This window comes from Barbus barbus (genome assembly GCF_936440315.1).
Source record: "Barbus barbus genome assembly, chromosome: 4".
Classification (NCBI taxonomy): Eukaryota; Metazoa; Chordata; class Actinopteri; order Cypriniformes; family Cyprinidae; genus Barbus; species Barbus barbus.
Window position 1 is genome coordinate 18,756,510 of NC_136732.1, and position 26,164 is coordinate 18,782,673.

Here is a 26,164-nt window from a genome sequence, read left to right on the forward strand (position 1 = left end):
GTAGTTTTAAAATAAGTATTAGCCGTTTCTTGCAGTGATGGAGAAGCAGCAGATGTGGCTACTATCCACAGAGAGCTCTCTAATCCCGTAACCCATTGTTGCCTGCTGAAAGTCCCCTTGGTAAATACCATTAGCATAAATAATTAAAGATAAAGCTGAATATTAATGACAGTGACGGATGATAAGTGACAGCTTAGTGTGATGCAGAAGCCCTCAGAACAATTGCTCCTGCCCCCGGGTGTGATCTTAAGTGGGAAACGTACCTACATGATGAACTACAAAAGCAAAGTTGCTTCCTCAGAAATATAATTATGAAATCCAGCCTCAGGCTGCATGTTGTAAAAACATAAATCATCATTCATCAGTATTTTAGTGAAAAAGCTGTACCAGGAACTATAGTGGAAATGGTGAATGATGCAAAGATCAGGCCAGACAATAGCCATGAGGTGTGAAGCATGGAGACACGAGGAGCTGTGACTTATAGTACCGAAGTAATGTACTGCCCCCTAGTGGAGCACAATAGCATAGCATGGGAGGGCAAACACCACTTAACTGAGAAATATTTCATTATAGAGATTTCATTCTCCTATTTGAAATAGATCATGGTCAGACTAGACCACAACAAAACCAATTTCTTATGTTTGGTCATAAAAATATTTCGTTAAGTTATTTTCTAGAACCAAAACTAGAGTTTATTTAATTATCAATTATTTAAATCACATTTAATAATCATTAAAATTATTTACAGAAAACACATTTAAGCCATAATACATAGAAATGTACCAAAAAACCTAAAATTTTTAATTTTATTTAGCTGAAAAAAAGTTTGATCAATTAGTTAAATCTTGTTTTATTTAATAATTAACACTCAAAAACAAGTTGCATATAAACATATAAACTGAACAATGTAGGTTATATCAACTTTTTAATAATAAATGTTTCTACTCTAATTCATTGTTAAAATATAAACGTGGCTGTAATAAAAAATTAATTTCATGTCAAATTTATTCAAATATTTATTTTAAAAAAATTAGAAATCTAAGGATAAAAATAAAAACATGTAATATAGTGCCTATATTTAAAGTGCTTATATCTAGTTATAGAGTAATATATGCATACACATACATACATACATACACACACACATTACTTATATATTTAAGGTATATTTTACACATCAAAAAGTAGCAATTTGCAGATTATGAATTACTAACTGCTTATATCATTATTTCATAAAAAAAAATGTAAAAGTGATTCTGAAAGTTTAAAACAAATTAAAGAAGCTAAATGATCATTTCTTGATATCTATTCAAGAGTTTATTTCACTGAATGGCGTGTCTGTATGTGCAAGTGACTGCGGCTCTCAGTTTAGGTGACTCTCACAGTCAGGAGTGTGAACACACACTGGTGCCTCTGTTTATATACACGACTAAAAATACAGCGGTGACATCACACTGACATCATCACTTTAAACATCACTTCCTGGTACAAAGTATACCCTGCAAGGCCAGGCTGACACTTCCTGATCAGCAGGGTGCACACTCTGGAAACGGGGCGGAGTCAGTGTCAGGTCGCCCCTGTTATGCAACAGTTCTTATCTGTATCGGCAAACACTACAGATTCCTTCAAAGCAAGTGTATGATTTATAGAGCTTATGAGCAACCAAAAAAATTTACAGCCCCGTTAACATTACTCTTTCATGATCTCCAAGCTGTCATCTCACCCTTTTAGCAAAAAGTACTACAGAACTGACAAAAAAAAATAGTTCTCTTGTCGAGAAAGACATCAGACAGGCTTACAGTGCCATGAATCACAGTACTAAGCGTACAGTATGGGGTGAAGAAAAGTGACTTTGCAGATGTCATTTATCACTAAAATACTGTTTCACATGAGCCACAGGAACCTTCTAACCACACAGGATGCATGTAGCGTTCGTCTGCACCTGCATAAGGGTCTGTTTTGTGTAATAAAGATAGAAAATGGTTGACGTCTAGCATAGCGATCAAAGTACTACAACAAACTGGAAAAACAGCTTATGTGACAAGAGGAAAACGGCTTTAACGGCAAGTCTTTATCTCAACAAAACAAGCCCAAGGTGACAACTGTGGTCACGCCACATTCTTGTAACATAAATCTGATTCACCAAAACTAAAAACCCTTTCTTTTCCTGTTAATCGCTGTGTGCATACTTCTCATTTAAGCTGAAACCTTATAACCTGAAACCACAACTCTAGGTAGTCACGCTAGTTTTATCTTGACTGAACATATTTTTGTCTAAATTTAGTCCATTCATCTGTTGAACTCAGCTTTCATATCTCCGTCAGATGGAAAAGCAACCAGCATTCATTGTTTTTTTGTTTGTTTTACAGTGGTTGAGAATTGTATGCCATCATAAACATGCCATGCATGTGAATATAATGACAAATCAGAACCATCTAAAATAGTCAATAGGCCTGTTCTAATGAGCGAGTGAGAGATGTCACAAAACTAAAATGCTTCCATTATAATCAATAAGACATAAACATGGATTTATTCTCCGGTCTAGACAGTTTCATTGATTACACGAGAGCATACGCAAACAAATCCCTCACTTGCTCTCATCTGTGAAACAAAAAAAGATATTTTGAAGAATTTTGGTAACCAAACACTTTTGGTGACTATTGACTTTTAAAGACTGAACTCTTAAAACATTTTCTTTTATGTTCCACAGACGAAAGAAATTCATACAGGTTTAGAATGACATGAGGGTGAGTAAATGACGACAATATCCTTTTAAATGGCTTGACTAAACTTGGTCAGGACAATCTGTTAGTTTGCATTAAAATCTGGTACTCAAATTGTCACATGAACCTGTGTGCTCAATGATTATAATAAAAAAGGAGCATGAAAATAAGCATTTTATTGTAAATTCTAATAAATTGCAAAAGGTAATAATCTATGGAAATAAACAATATTATGATTTCTGTTATAATCATACAGCTACTATGACACATTCCACTGCATATGTGGCTAGTTCTCCAAAAATAAAGCAGCATACACTAGCACAAAGTGTGAACTGTTGCAACATCTGTTGAGGCACTCTGTGAATAAGCTCACTGCTTCTCTCCTGAACAGCCGTGCGGCAGCAGCAGGCCTTATAAGGCAGAAGAGGAGATTTGCTGAGCATCTGATTGGGGGGCTGCTTGTTCTGGAGAAGCACAGGCCTGAATGAGCCTCAGGGAGAGAGTGACACACCCACAGCGTGTGCTAGCACACACAAACATCCCTAAGTCAAGGCTACATATCATAAAGCTAGAACACAAAAGCGGTTTTGATGAAACACTCAAGATTTTAGGGTTTGGCTCATGATAAGTGCTGTGAGGCAGGGCTGAACAAACACAGCTCCCTAGAAAACTCATCGACAGTTGAATATGCAGCATGTCTGAACCAGATCAGTTCGACCGAATGCGTTCCAATGTAATATATACTACTGTAAAAGAAAGGAATAGCAGCAAGCAATGATGCATTGAATCAAAACTGACATTTATAATGTTGCAATGTTTAAAATGAATCACAGTTACTAGGGATGTGCATCTCCATAACTGAGGCCGATACGATACGCTTCTAGATACATAGCCAACGATACGATACACTGAAGATACATATGAAGCAGCTAGCGATGCGATACAATTCAACCCTATTACGATGCGGTGCAATTCGATTTCTATTCGATTAGATACAATGCGATTCGATGCAATGGAAAAAAATATGATCGCTTTTATTTCTTTTGTTCAGACAGACAGCAAATCATAAATTAACTTGCGTGTCTTCTGACTTCTAACGCCTCGAGGCCTGTTTCATAAAACAAGTTTACCAAATAGGCCAGGCTTATTTCAGTTAGTCTGACTCACTGTCAAATGATTTGGTTCCATAAAGCAAATTTAACAAAGATCAACCTCAGTCACTGTGGCTACTTATGCTGGAAAGCTAACCTGGTCCGGAGCAGGCTAACTGTCAGGCTTAGCTGAGCTCCTCTAACACTGACCAATAGGAATGCAATATTACCACTGACTCTCTCACATACTCTCATAGCCATGCAGCCTTTCTTTCTGGTTTTATAACAGCTGTACCTTTTATAGTTAGAACAGATAGTATTAGAACATTACAATCTAACATTGCTCTTTAAAGTATTAATCACTAAACAAAGCTAAAATCACTAAATTAAAACTACATTTTAATTGCTATAAGAAACACACATCAACTCATCTGAGCTCAGTAATTAGGACTGTATTAGCTTGCATTTTATTTACCCATTACAATAGTCCCTTTACAGTTACTGCTATCATAAAATTCATATTTGACTCAGAATTATTGTGCTCCGTCTGTTTAGCGCCCACTCCTGACAGCAAAATGGATATATTTGCATGACTTTCTAACATTTACAGATGAAAAATATACTCGTGACATGTCAGTTATGCACTGAGGAAAACACAACGTCTCAAATGCATTAAACAGCACAGATATATTCGCTGCTTGCCATGGTGGACCGATTTCATCCATGATCGACATTAAGGGCTGCTTAAGAATAAGCGTGCACAAATTAGTGAGCCAACTGCTTTCAATTGAAAGTAGCTAAAACTGGTAGCTTAATGTCACTAAATGACATCATAATGGCAAATTCACTGATCTATATAAACATGAACAAAGATCAGTGGGCAAGATGAGAACTTAGATAAGGTTTGTCCAAGAAGTTGCTAAATTTGTCCCTAAACTTTTGAAAAAAAAGTCTCAAAAAGGGTGGGGAAGTCGCTAAAAATCAATCTACATATAAAATATTGGTCACAGATTACTGGCCACTTTCTAAACAATAAAAGTGTAGCGCATACACTAGTAATTATATTTAAATAAATAGTTTTTTTACAGATGCAAATATGTTAGAAACAATGCATTGCGATACAAATGCCAACTTGTATCCGATGCACACTTTTTCAACCGATGCATCGCAGAATCTTCCCATCCTTAACAGTTACCATAAACATACTAGGCAGCATAACTGTTTTCAACTCTGATAATGATAAAGAAATGTTTCTTGAGCAGCAAGTCAGCATATTAGAATGATTTCTGAATGATCATGTGACACTAAAGCCTGGAGTAATATATAATTTGAAAATATTAAAATGGAAAAGTTATTTAAAATTATAATTCAATTTTTTTTTTACATTAACGTTTTACTGTATTTTCGATAAAATACAAAATTTCGATTAGTTACTTTTTCTTATTTGTAAGTCGCTTTGGACAAAAGCGTCTGCTAAATGACAAAAGTAAAAAGTAAAGAGTGTAAAGACCATCGACTCCACCGGGCAGGGACACCGGCAAGGGATAGTAGTATCGCTTTTTATTTAATTTTTTCATTTATATGTTTATTATTGAAATGTTGTTATATGCATGTGTCAATTTTATTTAATTTCTTTATTTTCTTAAATATGTGGGTAGATAGTATTTATAGAGTTGTAACTTTTTAGTTTTAGTTACTTTTTCTTATTTGTAAGTCGCTTTGGACAAAAGCGTCTGCTAAATGACAAAAGTAAGTAAGTAAAATAAATGCAGCCTTGGTGAGCAGAAGAAACTTCGCAACAAATTTTTACCAAGCCCCAACTTTTGAATGGTAGAGGATGTTGGACTAAATGAAAGTTACAATATACATATATTTAAATACTTGGACTTGCAGCTGCTGCTGTTTATCAAGGCGAATCTCAGAAACATCATGGATACATGGAAAATAAACAGTGCAAACCCAATTGAGCCAAAGAGTAGGGAATGCTGGCAGATCTTCATGTGAAAACCACAGCTAACACATCCGATCTCTGTGAGAACAACAGCATTTTTTGAAATGTACAAACCTAAGAAAAAATCTGGGTCAAATATGAACTGTACCACATTTCAAATTTGAAGGATCTGGGTCCAGCCAATGAAAGTCCTTGATCCACAACAAGGGGTGGGGACACAAGAGGCAGTGGAGAGGGGAAAGTGTGTCAGTTATACAACTTTATCCTCACCGAGGGAAAAGAGTAAAGAGAAGGGCACAAGAGAGGACGTCTCACCACTAAAAGACAGGAACTTGAGGGCACACATCACTACAGACAAATGGGACGTCAGACAAGAAAAAGAAAAACTTTTTCTGAAACATGAGCACTGAGGTCATTAATGGGGCACTGGGATTCCAGAGTTTTCCACAGACGAATGTTCTTACCATGGACAAATGTGGGCTACACAGCTGCAAAAATCTCCATACACAATAATCAGAAATGGGAAGCCTCAATATTTAGAATAGAGGTCCATCAATATGTTTGTTTGTTTTTTCTTTTTGAAATGGTAGCATTTGGGGCCAGTAACATTATATGGAACTGTAACATAAGTCGTCCAGTCATTTTAATAAGTATGCATGTAATTGGGATATTTGCACAAAGGTTTTTGGAAATATTTCCCCATGAAGATTTCACAAGGTTTTTATCTTTATTACGACAGGATAGTCTGGAGCTCACAGGAAGTGAAGTGGAAGGGGGGGGGGATCCTCGAACTTGGGACACCTTTAGCACAACAGCTCTGTACGTTGGCACGCTTCCCACACGTGCTTTTATCGGCACCGAATTTCACAATGGGTTTAAGTCCATCACACAAATGTGCTACCTTTTCAAAAAGTACTAATATATTCCCCTTAGTTATTAATATGTACACTTTAGTTATAATACCTAATAATATGTACCTTTAGGGGTAAGACAGACACAAAGGTGTACTTTTTAAAAAGGTACTGCCCCAGTGACAGCTTTTGTACCTTTTTTTCTGAGTGAACCAACAAAAAGCTGCTTGGTTTGAAAGTGACTTCTGCCTCAGCTGTGTTTCATGTGTGCCACTATTGACAAATTTGGCCCAAATTTTCGCTGTAATTTTGCTAATGTTAGCAAACCTTAACGATAACATGACTCTCAATGATGAAAGTGATATGAAACCGTCTACTAAGAACAACAACAATGACTTTTACTTAAGTGTCTATTTCTACAGAACCGTAATGTACCGCCAAATGGACTTGCAAAACAAACAAAAGTAAAATGTAAAACAAGAGATACTTAAAATCATTCATCAAGATCACAAATTTTGGACACCGATCATGCCTAAAACTTTGCACATTTATAAATATTTTACCTAGTGGTCAAGGACATTAAAGTTTTTGTGACCGGTGTTTTATTGACATATCACAGCTTTGGAAAAGTCCTCATAATGCCGGCCAAGTCAAGCACTGCTGTGCACGAGAACCCAGTTCTCCATCTCGATAGGAATGCCATGCTGAGAGCCAGAAAGAGGAAATGAAAGTGGGTCACATTATGAAATCAAACCACACAACCGTTCTCAATTTCCCCCCGTCCAGTCTTGTGACTCCACCAGGAGGAAGATGGATAGGTGGACAAAATGGAGGTCCTGCCTAATGGCACACTTAATCTATCGGCTGTGCCGAGAGGAAGGCCAAAGACCGGGCCGTTTGAGCGGTTTCCTGCCCTGCTGTGAGCTGCTGCAGAAGTGTGAGGCGGGGTTTAGCCATGTAATCAGCGGCAGATGTGTGGCTGAATAAAACTTCTCTAGCATCATAGAACAAGAGCGCCACCCAGCGGACAACAGGTATATGACCGAAAACACCAAAAAGTACTGTTACATTCCTGATGGTAGGATATTAAAAGGGAAACGCCTACCATCATCTGCCCCTTCACATCAGTAAGACTAGCCCAGACAATAATCAACAAAGATATATAGAGAATAATTGTCAATAGACCACTGAACGATTAATAATAAATGAACTAATGTACCATGACATCTCTGGTATGCACTAATTTTCAAAAATTCAATGGTCTATGTTCCATTATTCCACTTACATACACACAAAAAATGACAAACACAAACACAAAGTTCGACCACACACAACCAGGGAGCCAGAGACCACTATCTTAATTGAAATGCTAGAAATACACAAAAGCAACTGTTTCCCTAAGTAATAAGAAAATACAGAATATTGTGGAAAAAATATAAATTTATCAACACTCAAGTTTCTGCTAATAAAAAAAGTCTGAAAACAAGCAGTATTCTCATAATTACAGCAGAAATATTTTAGCCATTATGGGGGTCTTTGAATATTGTATATGACAGTAAGGGGCCTTTAGGTCAACTCCTAACCACTAAACAAAAAAAACATACTAAATACTCCACTGTTTGCCAATATCTAGCAAATTTACAAGAAACCTTTTCTCCTGACACTATAAGACTCAGTGATGTGGGATATGGTCTGCTTCAAAATGACAGGAACTCTTTTCATACTTTACATTAAATTACAATCTAGGTGTACGTACTCTCTCAGCTTTAATGATGTTTGAAAGGCACTCACGATCACAGCCCTCCCACATGCGTTTATTACTTTAAAAGTGACAGAGGGACAAACAGAGATAGAGAAAGAGAAATGGAGGTTGACAGATGAATGGAAAGATAGTCCTGACAAACTGCAGGCGACTCTAGCATTCCTCTCAGGCCTGTTGAGAAAGTAGCTGTGAGTTCAGAGTCCTTGACATGTTCCGCCTGCCAGCTGAAATCCACTAACACACAGACGGACTGACAGTTCTCTGTGTCCTGGCACGGCCTGATACATTCCTCACAGCCCAACACCGATAAGACTCAAGACAAAACATCAAATGTACTTGTAACCAGTGTTGGAAAAGCTAACATGAAACTTGTCAAGCTACAAACTACTCTTTGAAATACTATAAGCTACTAACAAAATGTAAGTGACAATATTAAACCTACCTAAGGGGACATCCCCGTCTCAAATATGCATTTTTTTTTTTTATTAATGGCAACTTTTGACCAATATTTTTCATGACTTCTAATAATCATCTTATATCAACAAAATGTTATTTTTCCTGTGATGGCAAAGCTTATTTTGTATGTTCAGCATAATTACCCCAGTCTTCAGTATCACACGATCCTTCAGAAATCATTCTAATATGCTAGTTTGCTGCTCAAAAAACATGATCAATGCTGAAAACTACTTAATATTTTTGTGGAATCCATGATACAATTTTTTTCTCGCCATTCTTTGATTAAAAAGTTCAAAAGAAAAGCATTTACTTTTTTTGTTTTTGTTTTAAATCTTTTGTAATATTACTGATGTCTTTTCTGCTACTTTTGTAAAATTTTATGCATAAGTATTATATCTTTGCTAGTTTTAAAGCATCACTTTGGTCGTTATACATACACAAATGCGAAAGCCTCACGCTATAGCAGTGGTTTTCAACAAGGGATCTGGGGTCCATTTACATGACTTTACTATGATTTTTAGTAAGTTTAATGACTTTTCCAGAACACTAACAAATCCCTAATATTCCCAGGTTTTCGATGACAAAGGAAACCCTGGAACAATGCTGACCATTCTTCTTTTTATGTTCCACGAAACTTGAATATAAATACAACTAGAAAAACTAGAACACACCCTAATTTATTTTACAAGTCAAAAACTTAGTGATAAACAGCAACATTTAGCATATTAATTTACTATTACACACTATTTACTAAACACAGACCAGTGAGTCATTTTTCAGTTGTTGGAAAAAGAAGGTTATTACTGGAAAAGTTTATCATTTTAAAAACAGCTAAGCTACTATGACTACTGAAAAATATAGTTAAGTTGGTATCTCCTTTCAGCAGCCGCTTGCAACAAACAATTGATACAATTCAGTCTGTTTTCCGAAAACGTACTTCTCAAAAGCACAACAGGTTGTGATTTGTGATTCATATCCCAAAGGTATAAGCCACATTTTCCCTCTTATCATTTCCAAAACATCATGAGGCAGTGATATCCCGGAATACTGATTCATCTGGTTCTGCTGAACTTCCCTGACCCTGGTTAAGCTCTGTTTAGGGTTCGGAGAGCTGAATATTTATAGCTGACAAGATGAATGGCTGTCTGTGTTTTTGCCCTGACCTGACTGATTGCAGCAGAGTAAACCCTACAAATAAAAAAATGCCATTAGTTTCACATACTCTAGCATGATTCATTATGGGGCCTCAGACTGCAAACCACAGACTCTGCTGACCTTTTCCACGGGCCTATGGCGCCACCAAGTGACCACTGTGGGGCTCAGAGATAGAAATGGACAGAGGAAGAGAGAACTGATCCAGAACATGATAGAACTTTCATAAAGAGATCACTGCAACGAGAGAGGCAACAATTGAATTACACATGCACACTAGTGTATCCAGGCACACGGACTAACCTTTCTGCAGCGTGGGTTTGGGCAACTGAACAGAGAAATGTCTTTATCCAACAGTGCTGGGAAGTTACAAAATGGACACCTTGAAAAGAAAGTGAGGAAAAATAGTGTTGTTACGTTTGTAATGACGAATCATTTCAATCTCAAGTTTGTACAATTTAAAAAAAATTGAATTCTGTTTCTCTATTGCATGGCTTTCAAAAAGTTGAAATATGAAGCACTTTATGTACTACTTGATGTGAATGACTTTTTTGCCTTTTAGAGCTTGACAGCTCTAGCAACAATTAACTTTCCTTGTATGGAAATGAACAGTCTGGAAAGGAGTCAAAACTTTGTTCCACAGATAAAGAAAAGTCATATAGCTGCCTATCAACACGTTTAACTCACCTGACCAGTTCATCAGCACAGGTGGCTGCTACTGCCTCCTCTGCCTGTCTCTCGTAATATTTGCACAGAATGTTTTCAGGTAAAACCTTCTCCAGCTCACTGGTAGGGAATGAACAGGTGCAGCTCCCATCCATACAACTCAACTCCGACTGCAAGCAAACACAAAGAACCATTTTTAATTCATCTGAAACAAAAATACCAAAATACACCGTAACGGTAAAATTCAATGAGTGCTTGCGTAGAGAACCTACACTACTGTTAAAAGGTTTGGGGTCAGTAAGATTCCTTTTTTTTTATTATTATTCAAAAGTGACACTAAAGACATTTAGAATTCTACAAAAAATTATATTTTAAATAAATGCTGTACTTTTCTATTCATTAAAAAATCCGAAAAAAAAAAGTATCATTGTTTCCCTCAAAATATTTAGTGCTTTCAACATTGATAATTAACAAGAAATGTTTCTTGAGCAGCACATCATCATATTAGAATGATTTCTGAAGGATCGTGTGACACTGGAGGCTGGAGTAATGATGCTGAACATTCAGCTTTGCTAAATTAAATAAATACAATTTTAAATAACATTACAATAGAAAACTTATTTTCAAATGTAATAGTTCTTACAGTAAAACTTTTTCACAGTTTTTACTGTATTAATGATCAAATAAATGCAATCTTGGTGAGCATTTCTTTCGAAAACACTTACTGACCACACACTTTTGAATGGTAGAGGATGTGTTTCAACACACTGTATGAACTTCAATCCATTAGACATAAAATATTAAACACCTGCAAACCAATGATGCCAGAGCTTTTCTGAGAACTTGTCATAACCCATTGTTTTGTGCAATAATCAAAGTGACTATAAACTGTATATCTTTTGTTTACGATTATTAGAATGAAAATTAAACTCAGATGGGAGATAAATTGGGAAGCACCTAAAAAGCACAGGGCAAAACTAAACCAAGATAAACAGGAATTTTAAAAACATGAGAATGCCTGAAAACATTGCGACATCATAATGGTCATGACTGTACACAGTTTCCAGTAATAGAACTCAAAAGATAAAGGTAACCTCAGAGACTGAACAGATGACTTACCCGCCCTGAGCCGAACACTGCCTCCTGGGCATATTTCACCAGACACTCCTTGCAGAACAAATGGCCATCTGTACACTGGGTCATCTCCTCAAAGGCAAACTCCCCACAGCAGCAGCCACACTCAATCAACTGCCCGTCCTGAGAGCACAGGTCAAAAATGTCACATGCTTTCAACACAAAGTTCAGTATTATAATCTATCACACATCACAAGGCTGAGCGAGCTCCCTCTAATCTGATTTTAGAGCTGGAACTGTCTGTTTTATACAATAATTTACAACTGTCAAAAGGGACAAAACTTTCACACTCATGATGTGGATTGACGTGTCATTTACAAGAGCATTTAAAGTACATAAACTGACTCTTCACACCCACCTTTTGATACTGCTCCTCATTCACTTGCAAAGCCAACAGGAAATCTTCATGCTGAAAGTGGGAGAAAAACCCTCATAATTATTTCAACAATTAACACCCCGTCAGCTCATTTCACCACAACCCTATTTCTTTGGGTTAATTCAGGAGGAACCATTATATATAAATTGAAGAAGTGAGCTATGTAAAGTACCTCAGCCATTTCCTTGGCTTTTTGCTCGTAGAACTGCAGCTCTTTCACGAGCGACGGCTCCAGTGTAGTCTCGTTACCGCGGCTCCATCTGCGATTCTTCTCCAGAAAGTACATTTTTCTCTCCAGTTTAAAAGAACCTGAGATGAACGAGATGCAATGAGCATTTCACCATTTACCTGGTTTTATTTTGCGTTCAAAAAGCATACAAAAAAACCCCCCAAAAAACGTGTACTCACCCTGCTCAAACTTGAAGTCTATGAATGCGCGCTCATTTGGCTCTCTCCTTCTCTTCTTCTTCCCTGAGGGGTCAGTGGAGTTCTCTTGCCACTTTTTGAGGGCTTCGAATAAGGCCTTGAAAGGTTACCAGAAAGATTAATGCCACACAAATGACTAGTGGTCATACAATATGAGATTGTCAATAGCTGATTCCAATATCTGGAGAGGGACTTTTGAAGTTTCTCTGGGAAATTTATCAGGTAAAAAAAAAGTCGGACTGAATGCGACAAAATATTAATGATACTAAAGTAATGACAATGAAATACATGTCCAAAGCTATTCTGCTAACTAGCAAACTAACCAACCCTAAAGAACTGCTTTTCAAACAGCCTCTATTATGGTGACACGTACACGCACAGTAGCTTGGCATTTTCCAAGTAGCAGCAATCCATAGTTTTTTTATTTATTATGTCTACTCATGTTGTCGTATGTGGAACCCTATTGTCATTTTTTCATTGAAAATTTGTTGTTTTAATGTTTGTTGGAATTGCTGTTTTTATATGCTGCACACTGGACTGTTTCATAGAGAATTTCACTGCACATTCGCTCACAAAATTTTGCAGAGCAACAGTAAACGTGGCTGCAACTTTACACTAAATAGTTGAAAAACAGCCAGTTTATTGTGAATTTATTGTTTCTGTTATTTACAAAATGTAATACATTACTTCAATATTAAGTGTATTCATCTTTCACTGCAGAAGACAACCAAAGGATTTAGTTAATCAGTCATTTGTAACATTTAAATGTAGCACACAAAAATGTATGACAATTATTCATCATAATCGTCAAAGCCCTAAAACAGACAATTAATCGTCATAACTGCAATTACTTCTTAAACACACCAGCCAAAATTTCTATAACATCTATTAATATGTTGTTTACTGAGTGGAGACGTGCTGATATCGCGTTTGGTCTCGTTCTGTCTCGCGTATCTTGTCAGTGTCTGCACTTGCTTGGTCATTTGTTGTGAATAAATAAGGAAAGTGTGTTCAAGAGCCAGCAGAAAACAGTGTAAAGAAATACTCTTTGAGAGAACCAGTCTTTATCAGCAGAAGTTAAAAGCAGTAATGAACTTACTGATAAACTATACTGTCGTGATTTGTATTTGTTATCTACTTTAATATTAGTTAAAAGTCTGAATTTATTATGTCTGTATAGGTTTTAGTTGTATTTAATTTGAGTTATTTTAATACTTCAACAAACTAAATGGAAATTATATATATATATATATAAAATTTCCATTTAGTTTGTTGAAGTATTAAAATAACTCAAATTAAATACAACTAAAACCTATACAGACATAATAAATTCAGACTTTTAACTAATATTAAAGTAGATAAATACAAATCACGACAGTATAGTTTATCAGTAAGTTCATTACTGCTTTTATATATATTATATATATACAGTGGTGTGAAAAAGTGTTGGCCCCCTTCCTGATTTTTTTTTTTTTTTTTTGCATGTTTGTCACACTTTAATGTTTCAGATCATCAAACAAATTTAAATATTAAATCAAAGATAACACAAGTAAACACAACATGCAGTTTTTAAATGTGGGGTTTTTTTTATGAAGGGAAAACAAAATCAAAACCCACATGGCCCTGTGTGAAAAAGTGCTCCAGCGAACCACAGTGAGAGCCATTATCCACAAAGGGCGAAAACATGGAACAGTGGTGAACCTTCCCAGGAGTGGCTGGCCAACCAAAATTACCCCAAGAGCGCAGCGACGACTCATCCAAGAGGTCACAAAAGACCCCACAACAACATCTAAAGAACTGCAGGCCTCACTTGTCTCAGTTAAGGTCAGTGTTCATGACTCCACCATAAGAAAGAGACTGGGCAAAAATGGCCAGAAAAGAGTTCCAAGACGAAAACCGCTGCTGAGCAAAAAGAACATAAAGGCTTGTCTCAGTTTTGCCAGAAAACATCTTGATGATCCCCAAGACTTTTGGGAAAATACTCTGTGGACTGACGAGACAAAAGTTGAACTTTTTGGAAGGTGTGTGCCCCATTACATCTGGCGTAAAAGTAACACAGCATTTCAGAAAAAGAACATCATACCAACAGTAAAATATGGTGGTGGTAGTGTGATGGTCTGGGGCTGTTTTGCTGCTTCAGGACCTGGAAGACTTGCTGTGATAAATGGAACCATGAATTCAGCTGTCTACCAAAAAATCCTGAAGGACAATGTCCGGCCATCTGTTCGTGACCTCAAGCTGAAGCGAACTTGGGTTCTGCAGCAGGACAATGATCCAAAACACACCAGCAAATCCACCTCTGAATGGCTGAAGAAAAACAAAATGAAGACTTTGGAGTGGCCTAGTCAAAGTCCTGACCTGAATCCTATTGAGATGCTGTGGCATGACCTTAAAAAGACGATTCATGCTCGAAAACCCTCCAATGTGGCTGAATTACAACAATTCTGCCAAGACGAGTGGGACAAAATTCCTCCACAGCGCTGTAACAGACTAATTGCAAGTTATCACAAACGCTTGATTGCAGTTGTTGTTGCTAAGGGTGGCCCAACCAGTTATTAGGTTTAGGGGGCAAGCACTTTTTCACACAGGGCCATGTAGGTTTGGATTTAGTTTTCTCTTCATAATAAAAAACTTCATTCAAAAACTGCATGCTGTGTTTACTTGTGTTATATTTGATTAATATTTAAATTTGTTTGATGATCTGAAACAAAGTGTGACAAACATGCAAAAAAAAAAAAAAAAAAAAAAATCAGGAAGGGGGCCTACACTATTTCACACCACTGTGTGTGTGTGTATATATGTATGTATGTATGTATGTGTGTATGCATGTATGTATGTGTGTATGCATGTATGTATGTATGTATGTATGTATGTATGTATATATATATATATATATATATATATATATAGATATACACATATACAGTGCCCTCCAAAAGCATTGGAACAGTAAGGCCAATTCCTTTATTTTTGCTGTAGACTGTAAGCATTTGGGTTTGACATCAAACGATGAATATGAGATGAGAGATTAACATTTCAGCTTTTATTTACAGGTATTTTCATCTGGATCTGATACAAAACTTAGAAGATAGCACCTTTTGTTTGAACCCATCCATTTTTCATGTTACCAAAAGTACTGGAACATGTGACTGCCAGGTGTGTTTTGTTGCCCTGGTGTATCCTATTAATTGATTATTCAAACAATAAATGGCACTGAATGTCTGCGCTCAGTTTCAGATCCGTGCAGACTGCATTTATAGTTAGTTAGACGTGTAACCAACATGAAAACCAGAGAGGTGTCTATGGGTGAAAAACGAGCAATTGTGAAGCTGAGAGAAGATGAAAAATCAATCAAACCATTGCACAAACACTGGCAATAGCAAGTACAACCATTTGGAATCACCTGAGGAAGAAAGAAACCACTGGTGTACTAAGTAACACACCTCAAACGGGTAGATCAAGGAAAACATCTGCAGTTGATGACAGAAACATTGTGACAGCTGTAAAGAAAGACCCTAAAACAACTGTTAGTGACATCAGCAACAACCTCCAGAGGGCAGGAGTGAAGGTATCACAATCTACTGTTCGCAGAAGACTTCTTGAACAAAAGTACAGAGGCTACACCAGAAGATGCAAACCACTCATTAGCAAGAAGAATAGGAGACGAGCCTCAAAAATTCTGAAAAAAAGGTTTTATGGACTGATTTTATGGACCAAAGTGATGGAAAGGCTAAAGTTTGGAGAACGAAAGGGTCTGCTCATGATCCCAAACATACAAGCTCATCTGAAACACAGGTGTACATTATAGTGCACATTACACAAGTAATGTAATGGCTTGGGCTTTCATCGCTTCTTCTACGACAGGCTCATTAATCTTCATTAATGATGTAACATGATGGCAGCAGCAAAATTAACTCAGAAGTCTACAGAAATATTTTGTCTGACAATTTACAGAAAGATGCAACCAAACTGATTGGGAGATCCTTCATCATGCAGCAAGATAATGACCCAAAACATAGTGCCAAAACAACAAAGGAGTTCATTAGGGGCAAGAAGTGGAAGGTTTTAGACTGGCCAAGTCAATCTCCAGACTTAAACCCTGTAGAGTATGCATTTTACCTGCTAAAGAAGAGATTGAAGGGAGTAACCCCCCAAAACGGAAAGAGGCTGCGGTGAAAGCCTGGAAAAGCATCACAAAAGAAGAATGCAAAAGTTTGGTGATGTCAATGGGTCACAGGCTTGATGCAGTTATTGAAAGCAAAGGTTTTGCAACTAAATATTAAGTCTTTTTCACTTTAATCTGTTAATTCTATCTGTTCCAATACTTTTGGTAACATGAAAAATGGGTGGGTTCAAACAAAAGGTGCTATCTTCTAAGTTGTGTATCAGATCCAGATGAAAATATCTGTAAATAAAAGCTGAAATGTTAATTTCTCATCTCATATTCATCTTTTGATGTCAAACCCAAATGTTTTCAGTCTACAGCAAAAAAAAAAGGAATTGGCCTTACTGTTCCAATAGTTTTGGAGGGCACTGTGTATATATACAGTATATATTGAATTTATAAACGTGTATGTAAGTAAGTATGTGTGTGTGGTTGTACACACACACATCTTGTTCATGCCTTTATCACCAGCAGGGTGGATTACTGTAATGGTCTCCTCACCGGCCTTCCCAAGAAGACCATTAGACAGCTGCAGCTCATCCAGAACGCTGCTGCCAGGATTCTGACTAGAACCAGAAAATCTGAGCATATCACACCAGTCCTCAGGTCCTTACACTGGCTTCCAGTTACATTTAGGATTGATTTTAAAGTACTTTTACTCGTTTATAAGTCACTCAATGGCCTAGGACCTAAATATATTTCTGATATGCTCACTGAATATAAACCGAACAGACCACTCAGATCATTAGGATCGAGTCAGTTAGAAATACCAAGGGTTCACACTAAACAAGGGGAGTCTGCGTTTAGCTATTATGCGGCCCGCAGTTGGAACCAGCTTCCAGAAGAGATCAGATGTGCTAAAACATTAGCCACATTTAAATCAAGACTCAAATCTCATCTGTTTAACTGTGCATTTGTTGAATGAGCACTGTGCTATATGTCCGAACTGACTGCAATACATTTTAGGTATAATAATTTTCTTTAAATTTATTTTAAATCATTTTCTATATCATTTTAAAATTCCTTGTTTTTATAATTTTTATTTCCATGTTTTTATTGATTTTAATGTCTATTTCACTTTCTTTTATGTAAAAGCACTTTGAATTACCACTGTGTATGAAATGTGCTATATAAATAAACTTGCCTTGCACATATACATATATATAGTTTTTTTTTTTTTGGTGTTTGGCTTAGTGTTATGTTATAATCATTATTATACTCATACCTTTTGTTCTGTAATATTTTGAATTGTTTTTAGTTTTATTTTATGTTTTTCATTTAAATGTTAAGTTTTGAAATTTTGTTGTACACATTTGTCATTTTTATTTAATTTCTTTATTTTTAAAATGTGTATAGGTAGTATTTATAAAGTTTTAGCTTTTAGTTTTGGATCTGTTTTTAGTTGTTTTAAAACTACAATTGATTGCTTCTGTTGTCCTCATTTGTAAGTCGCTTTGGATAAAAGCGTCTGCTAAATGACTAAATAATAAATAATAATAACAACAAGTATTGCAGCCCTAGTTAAAATTAAATCAATATTTAGATCATTCACAATTTTCCTTAAAATACACAATGAAATCAGAAAATATTTTTCACCTTTCGGGTGATTGCATAGTGTCCTTTGAAGCAATTCAGGGACCATTTAATATCCTGACAGCTCAACATTCTGAAGTCACCCATCAGCATATCTGCAGCTTGAATGACAACCTCTGGGCCAACAGGCTTTAATTTGAAATAATCAAAATAATTTTCACTTTCCTGCGTAAAAGAGAAAAAGCAAGTAAATTATACCACATTAGATAGATGTTTATATTTAATACATTCATAGTAGCAACACCACATATAAACTACGGATCTGATGAAAATGTTGTGCAAACCTGCGTCTCAGAATCATTCGTCTCAAGGAGAACACTGCTTTGTGTCAAAACTGAGTTTGCTTTTTTCGGATAATCAGGGTTTTCCAACAATATATTGCATATTCTGTGATAAAGAACCCAAACAATGTTTCACAAAAAAAAATAATCACATGTAAACAAAATACATCTGATCAAGAAATGAGCATAATAAGGTTTGTGCTTACACATTTAAATCTTTCAGGTCACCTCTCTCTATCAATTCTGCTACATATGCGTCCTGCACATCGGGGAAAAGGTCCATCTGAAATTTTCAAAACAAATCAAAATAAATCCCACCATTAAAATACAAAATGCACACTCGGATCCTTTAAAGGGTTAGTTCACCTGAAAATGAAAATTCTGTCAATATTTACTCACCCTCATGTCGTTCCAAACCCGTAAGACCTTCGTTCATCTTCAGAACACAAATTAAGATATTTTTGATGAAATCCGAGAGCTTTCTGACCCTCTGTAGACAGAAAACCAATTGTAATGTTCCTAGGTCCAGAAACGTAGCAAGGACATCAATAAAACAGTCCATGTGACATCAGGGGTTCAACTACAATATATATACTTTCTGTGCACAAAGAAAAAAAAAAATATATATTTAACAATTCTTCTCCCCCGAGTTACCATCTTCTGCCATTTTGGAGATTAACCCAGAACGTAATCAACTTAATCAGCACTGTTTACGTTCGGGGGTAAAGAGCGCGCATAGGGGAAAGCATGCGTGTGCATTGTGATACTCTCTAAAAATGGCGGAAGATGGCAACTCAGGGGAGAAGAATTGCTGAAGAAAGTTGTTATTTTTGTTTTCTTTGCGCACAAAAAAAGTGAAGCTTCGCAAAAGTGAAGTTGAGCCACTGATGTCACATGGACTGCTTCATCTATGTCCTTACTACATTTCTGGGTCTGGGAACAGTTGCGTTGCTGTCGATAGGAGGGTCAAAGAGCTCTCAGATTTGATCAAAAATATCTTAATTTGTGTTCCGAAGATGAACGAAGGTCTTACGGGTTCGGGACAACATGAGGGCGAGTAAATAATAACAGAATTTTCATTTTGGGGTGAACTAACCTTTTAACATGAGGAACTAATCAGAAGACTCACCACTCCCTTCACCAGCATATCAAGCGACGTCCGGTCAGGGGTCTGCTGCATGACGGGTTCTCTGGGCGCTGACGGTCCAGGCCTCTCATTGTCAGCCGGTGCAGGGAAACGTGCAGGAGAGAGAGGGGCCGCCGGCTGCTCGTCTTGTCTGACCTCTACTAGCACAGTCTCCTGTGGCGTCTGAGGCATTTTTGTGGTCCTTTCAGTTCTCGGCCAGACTACCACTTTAATTTTGTTGCCCGAGTCTGACTGACCTGATTCAGTGGTGGGTGGAGCAGAGAAAACAGAATAGGCCTGATTCACTGAGTGTGCACTGGCTGAAGGGTCCTTAGGAAGGGGCAGTGAGTCCTTAACAGGTATTGGAGGTCTGTGCAAGGCATTTTCTCTAGATGTAGAGGGTACAGCATTCTGGTCCGTGGTTAAGACACCTATGGCTTGGTTTCCTAATGTAGGATGTGCAGTGACTACAGAAGGATGATGAGCGTGTGCGCTGGTAGGATGTCTGTTGGATCCGGAAGCCTGGCTTGGGAAGGTGCTCACACCCCACTTGGCAGCAGGTCGGATCAGCTCACGATGAGGTGAGGGCTGTGGCTGCCAGATGGAAAGAGAGTATATGATTAATATTTGAACAGGAACTGCTCATCACATTTTAGTGCAGTAATTACACATCAATTTTCCAGAAATTTAAGCACTGAGAAAATGATAATTTCTCTCAACTCAATTTCTCTGTAGTTCTCACTTTTCTTGAGAAAAAAACAATTATGGCCAAAACAAAAACAGCGCTGCTAAAAAGTATTTAGACATTTAAGGAACAATTAAAAATGATTAGACAGACTTCACGAGATAATAAATGGTTACATGTGCAATTGCCTACCACACCAGTGTTATTTAAGTATCATTGAGTTTTTATTAGTAACAGTAAAAAACTGTTTATTAATATATACCTTTACGTTTTTAACACATTAAATGTAACTAAATTAAAAAGAAAAATGTTGACTTGGCAACTACTTGAAATTAAAAGTTTTTTACATTTAATTTATATTTTTAATCAAGTAATTTAGCTTTAGTTAACTATAATAACCCTGTTGCCTAGAAAATAAGGCAGTTTGATGCTAAATTGAAACTCTCGTGAACGTGTGCCAATGACTGACACGGAAGAGAAGAAATTGTAGAATAAAGTTGTTATTTTTGCTTTCTTTGCACACAAAGTATTCTCGTAGCTTCATAAAATTACGGTCAAACAACTGATGTCATATGGACTATTTTAATGATGTCCTTATTACCTTTCTGGGCCTTGAACGTGGTAGTTTCGTTGCTGTCTGCATGGTCAGAAAGCTCTCGGATTTCATCAAAATTATATCAATTTGTGTTCTGAAGTTGAACAAAGGTCTTACAGGTTTGGAACAACATGAGGGTGAGTAATTAATGACAGAATTTTCATTTTTGGGTGAACTATCCATTTAAGACGAGTAGCGGGGCACCAGAGTGCCTGTGTGGAAAGATCATAGAACTGCGAAAGTGTCCTCAACTTAGGTCCTTCACAGAAATGAGAGGGAATATGCATGATCTTAAGCATGTAGAAAAATATAATATGCACTGTTGTTGTTTTATTTTCATTACTATAGTATTTAGTGATATCTTCAGGACATTTTCTCTGACAAGCAGGCATCATATTGTTTGTTACCACAGCAACTGCTTGCATGCCCACATTGAACAATTCTTTTGTGTAAAACATACAAAAAAGCTCAAAATATACCATGTAAGATTCTCTTTAGGCAACTACATATTATTTAAGCCCATGCCATTTATTGACATTCATTATTAAGCAAGATTCATTTAAAGCTGCAGTCCATAAGTTTTGCCTCTTTGTCGCCATCTCTGTTTGAAAACCTAGAATTGCAGTTACTTAAATCTTAATTGTGTGGGTTCTACTCTGGCAAGGCTCCAGCTTGGATGAATCTAATGTTTTGAGGAGTATGTGTAGCTGTCAGTCACCACACCGGTGTGAGTCCTGTACTTAGTAATCACAGATTCTAGCCTTCATCTTGGAATATATGACCCAAATCAGAATTTTCACCGTATATTGTCATCTGAACAAGTAACAAGTCTGCCATGTTTGTTCTGACCAACTGAGGAAAAAAGCATTACAATAAATTGCGCTACCAATAGTGATTAAGTGTAATGATCGGTTAGCTCATATCACATCTAACCGTGCAAATTATTATTATACTTTATTCTCAAATTATTAACTTTAACAACATCAGCATTGTGTGACAATGAGCAGGGGCGGCGTTAGGGGTGGGCTAAGGGGGCTGGAGCCCCGAATGTTTTCAGTAAAGCCCCGAATGTTTTTATTACTATGCCATCAATGAGTTTCCATGCGCAATAAAGTAATTTATATTAGAATTTAAATAAATAAATAAACAAATAAATAAATATCTCTCGACTCTCACGTCTACAGTGTCTGTCAATTTACGCGTTGTCATTCACACCCGACAAAACCCGCCCACTGAGTCTAGTGCTTCTGACTGACATGTAAACTGGCCAACCATCGATGAGCGTCTGTACGATCCAGCCAATCAAATTAGATCTTTTGGAGCCAGGCGGTTTGTTGGCGTGTAGTATTTTACTAGATCAATTTATTTGAAAAATAAAATGGATATTTCAAAATTCTTCAAAAAAAAGGAAGTAAAACACCCCCAGCCAACACTTGAACGCCAAGATACAACAGCTTCAGGTATCTGTAACTTTTAATCATAGTATTATATTTCTTATTCGGTTTTAAATTGTGTCTGATTTAACGTTGCATTTTGAACATCAAACAGTTAACGGTTGAGCAGCACAGTCTTTAGGACACACACACACACACACACACACACACACACAGACAGAGCGGTTATAATGTTGGGTTAGCATGGTCTGTGGCAGACTTTTCGTGTCAGGGCAACAATTCAATAAACAAGATAATAAAAAAATACATATTTCGCTAAGGAAATGGTTCCAAACAACGCATGTTGTTGTGCTCTGCAGCAACACACAGCGGTGTTTACTGAATAAATTTGCTTGAGTAAATGATTCACTGACCCATTCATAAAAACAGTTGCTTACTTTTTTTCTGAATGAATCATCTGTTTCGAACAAATCGATTGATTAAATGACTGACTGACTCACTCATTAAGGCAGTGTCTTGCCGCCACCTAGTGGCAAAGTACCATTCTAATTTTTTTCATCATTTCATATTTCTGTATTCCAAATTTTATATTTGATACATTAGCCTCATAAGATTATTTATGCAATTTGTAAGTGCTGTGTAAGTGCTCCTTCAAAAATATAAGTGTATAGAGCCCTGCGTTTATAATTATAATTGGATGAAAATGAGTCATCCTTAACATTTTTGGTGTTTTGGATTCACTACAGCTGGAGAACAATTAAATACAAAATAGGTTATAGGCTCTACTGGGTGATTTTTTTTTATTTTACTGAGTAACATTCATAATTTTCCCATATAGTGTATAGATTTTTAGGCATTCTATTATCTCAAACAGCCTGAAAAATAGTGCATTTAGCTGACGTAAATGGGAAAAAAATCTCCCCGGGGGAGCATGCCCCCGGACCCCGCTAGGTTTGGGCTAAGCTCCGAATGTTTACATCGTCTGGCTCCGCCCCTGACAATGAGTATAGTGTGTATTGATTTAAATTTCTGTACAGTCTAATCTCTTATTGTCAAACCATTCGAATTTCATATTAATCAATTATTAATCAAACTATGCTCCCTTCAAACTGGTTTTCTTTAAAATACAAATCTTGTGTAATCCCAGGCTATCTGTAATCAGAAGCACATTTAAAACTAGATTATAATTTAGTTTCATAAACACATAATCCTTTCTGGATTACAATCCGCCATCAAAATGATACATTTAATTATTCTAGCTGCTGTGAGAAAAGGCTATAAACGATCCACCACCTGCAGGATCCTCACATGCGATAGCCTACTAGCCGGGACAGCTTCTTTGTTTACAGACGTGACAGATGCAGTGTCATGCTTGAATCTCCCGCGAAAACCTACCCGTACCACTCAAATTAGAAAACATTATTATAAACTAACCGTTGTGAATCGGGCTAAAGTAAGGCGATAGTTTTGAACACTGGCTGGTTATGTACTTGCTCAAATATAGGGGTCATGAACTGAGAAATCAAAATTCCCTTGATCTTCTGACAAATAAGAGGTCATTGTGCTATAAAAACATTCTGTAAGTTTCAGAACTAAAAACTTTCTTGTTAGTCCAACACCTTATATTGAAGCTAATCCGCCAAAACGCCAGCTTGTGGAATGTTCTACTATGATGTAATAGTGTGGATAAACAACGCCTACGCAGAAGAAGATCGATGCCTGCTTCTACATCACTGCCTGTTTAGCCCCGCTCACCGATTTGCACATATGGTAGGTAAATTCCAAGAGGGGCAACTGCAAGTTTACACAGAAACCAAACAATAAACTTTATTTGATTAACTTTTTATTTAAGTGCCAGACAGCGTCAGTACAAACTTGGTCCTTTGTTCACTTCATTTTACTGCGGATTTGTTTACAAAGCAAAAACGTGGGATTTTCAGAAAGATTTAAAGTAAAAGACGATGCCAAGTGTGAGTAACTGGTTTTATTATGGAGATCACTGTTGCTTTGATTGTTATTACAGATTGTTTGATATGTACTCAGTATTTATGTGTTTTTAATCTAAATCACCTCAGGGTCCATCTATGAAGGATGTAGCCTGTCAAACATACACAACTATTAACCAATCATAGCAGTAGGCGTTTACTCTCTATTATAGATCAGTGCGTTTACTTAAGTAATAAAAAAGGCAGTTCATGACCCCTTTAATATTTTGTGTCACGATATCATATAGCTTTTTCTCCTCTTATTTTGTAATTGAATTGTAATATGTCAAATAGCCAGCAATATACAATGCCAGGTTTATTGGCCTCTTAAATTAGAGAGCGAGCCAGAGAAGAGGTGAAATACAGAGGGTGTGTGTGTGTCTAAGTGCACTGGTTTATGGGTGTGGGGAGGTTAAGGTCTTGCAGAAGAGGTGTGCCTTCAGTTGTTTTCTTAAAGATGTGTTCTCTCACAAAATTCAAACCAAATAGGAAAAACAACTTTGCAAAGCCAAATGCAGATACATGTTTTTGAACAACTATCATGCAATATTATTATACTTTTACTTATATATGGTTATAAAACCATATCACCAGGACCTTGCTGACTCCCCCCCCCCCCCCCCCCCCCCACCCACCCACCCACTAGGAGGCTATATTATCATATTCATGAATTATACAGATATGCATTGCTAAGCATGTAGAGAGCAGTGAATACTACACAGGGACCCTGTGAATTGAAACGCAGCTCCAGTTACCTCTAAGATGCGCACGTCCTCCTCTTCTTCATCGTCCTTGACCACAACAGGGACATTTGGTACGAATCTGACAGGTTCGTCATCAGATTCCGACGATGAAGATATGGTTATGTAGGACGTCCTCGCCCTAACTCTTTTAGCTAACAAAATAGCACAACAAAAGTGTCATGACACCCAGAATACTACTATAACTTCTAATAAAGATGATAGTAGCGCCAAAATAAAGCCTAAAGGTGTTAGTACTTCGACTGCGATGGGTGTTGAAACTAGCCAGGTGAATGACATCATCGTCACTGGACCCGTCAGCCATGATAAGACACACAGACTCCCTGAGCCGTCCTCCTTCTCTCTCTCACACAAACACCCATGCACACACACAGGAACCTGAAATGAGACAAGCACAACCGCACATTCATGACATAGTCATAGTTTCTCAATGATGCACTTAGATTGGATACATCTGTGTGTGTGCTCGTAAGATTTCATTTCCCATTTCCCACGAAATGATGTAGTTTCCAAACATGACTGAAATTTTTAAAGCAGGCAAGTGTGACAGAATCAAAACCTTATATTCATGGCCATTATTCAGCTTGAGTTCATATATAACACACACAAAAAAAGAGTTAAGAAAGTTAATGCATTGAGTGCATTTATATTTAAATGAGTGTTGTCAATTTGTATCTCTGTGTGCAGAGACTTAAGAGTGTTTTGTTTATCTATGATGATTCAAATCAACGCGCCTATGACACCCAAACATGCTGTCTAAAGAGTCTGCTCACTAGGTTTTGAAACACAGCCTGTTAATTCCAGCAGATTGGCAGAACAGACTAGCTGACCTCGCATAGCAGTGCTGAGAAACCCTGTTGATGTTATGATCCTTCGTTTTCCTTTGTCTCTTATAACATGTGGACAGTGTCAGAGAAGTAAAATATACAGTAGGGTAAAAGAAACAAACAAATCTGTACTCGCTAAAGTCCCTAGCCAGGTTTAGCTAGCT

The 26,164-nt window shown here is 37.0% G+C and overlaps 1 protein-coding gene across 1 annotated transcript in view; it reads right to left on the reverse strand.

The window, feature by feature from the left end:
• The window catches only part of LOC306868714 (E3 ubiquitin-protein ligase RNF216-like), a 34,282-nt gene that overhangs the window by 7,866 nt on the left and 252 nt on the right, over positions 1–26,164 (reverse strand). The window contains exons 2-13 of the mRNA XM_079415012.1: positions 25,411–25,551; positions 25,168–25,307; positions 19,757–20,347; positions 18,834–18,910; positions 18,631–18,733; positions 18,350–18,511; positions 12,571–12,685; positions 12,335–12,471; positions 12,145–12,195; positions 11,772–11,909; positions 10,674–10,822; positions 10,290–10,368 (exon numbers count right to left, since the gene is read on the reverse strand). Coding sequence (XP_079271138.1) covers positions 10,290–10,368; positions 10,674–10,822; positions 11,772–11,909; positions 12,145–12,195; positions 12,335–12,471; positions 12,571–12,685; positions 18,350–18,511; positions 18,631–18,733; positions 18,834–18,910; positions 19,757–20,347; positions 25,168–25,307; positions 25,411–25,477 — 1,809 coding nt within the window. The 5' untranslated portion in view covers positions 25,478–25,551. The remainder of the gene's footprint in view (positions 1–10,289; positions 10,369–10,673; positions 10,823–11,771; positions 11,910–12,144; positions 12,196–12,334; positions 12,472–12,570; positions 12,686–18,349; positions 18,512–18,630; positions 18,734–18,833; positions 18,911–19,756; positions 20,348–25,167; positions 25,308–25,410; positions 25,552–26,164) is intronic.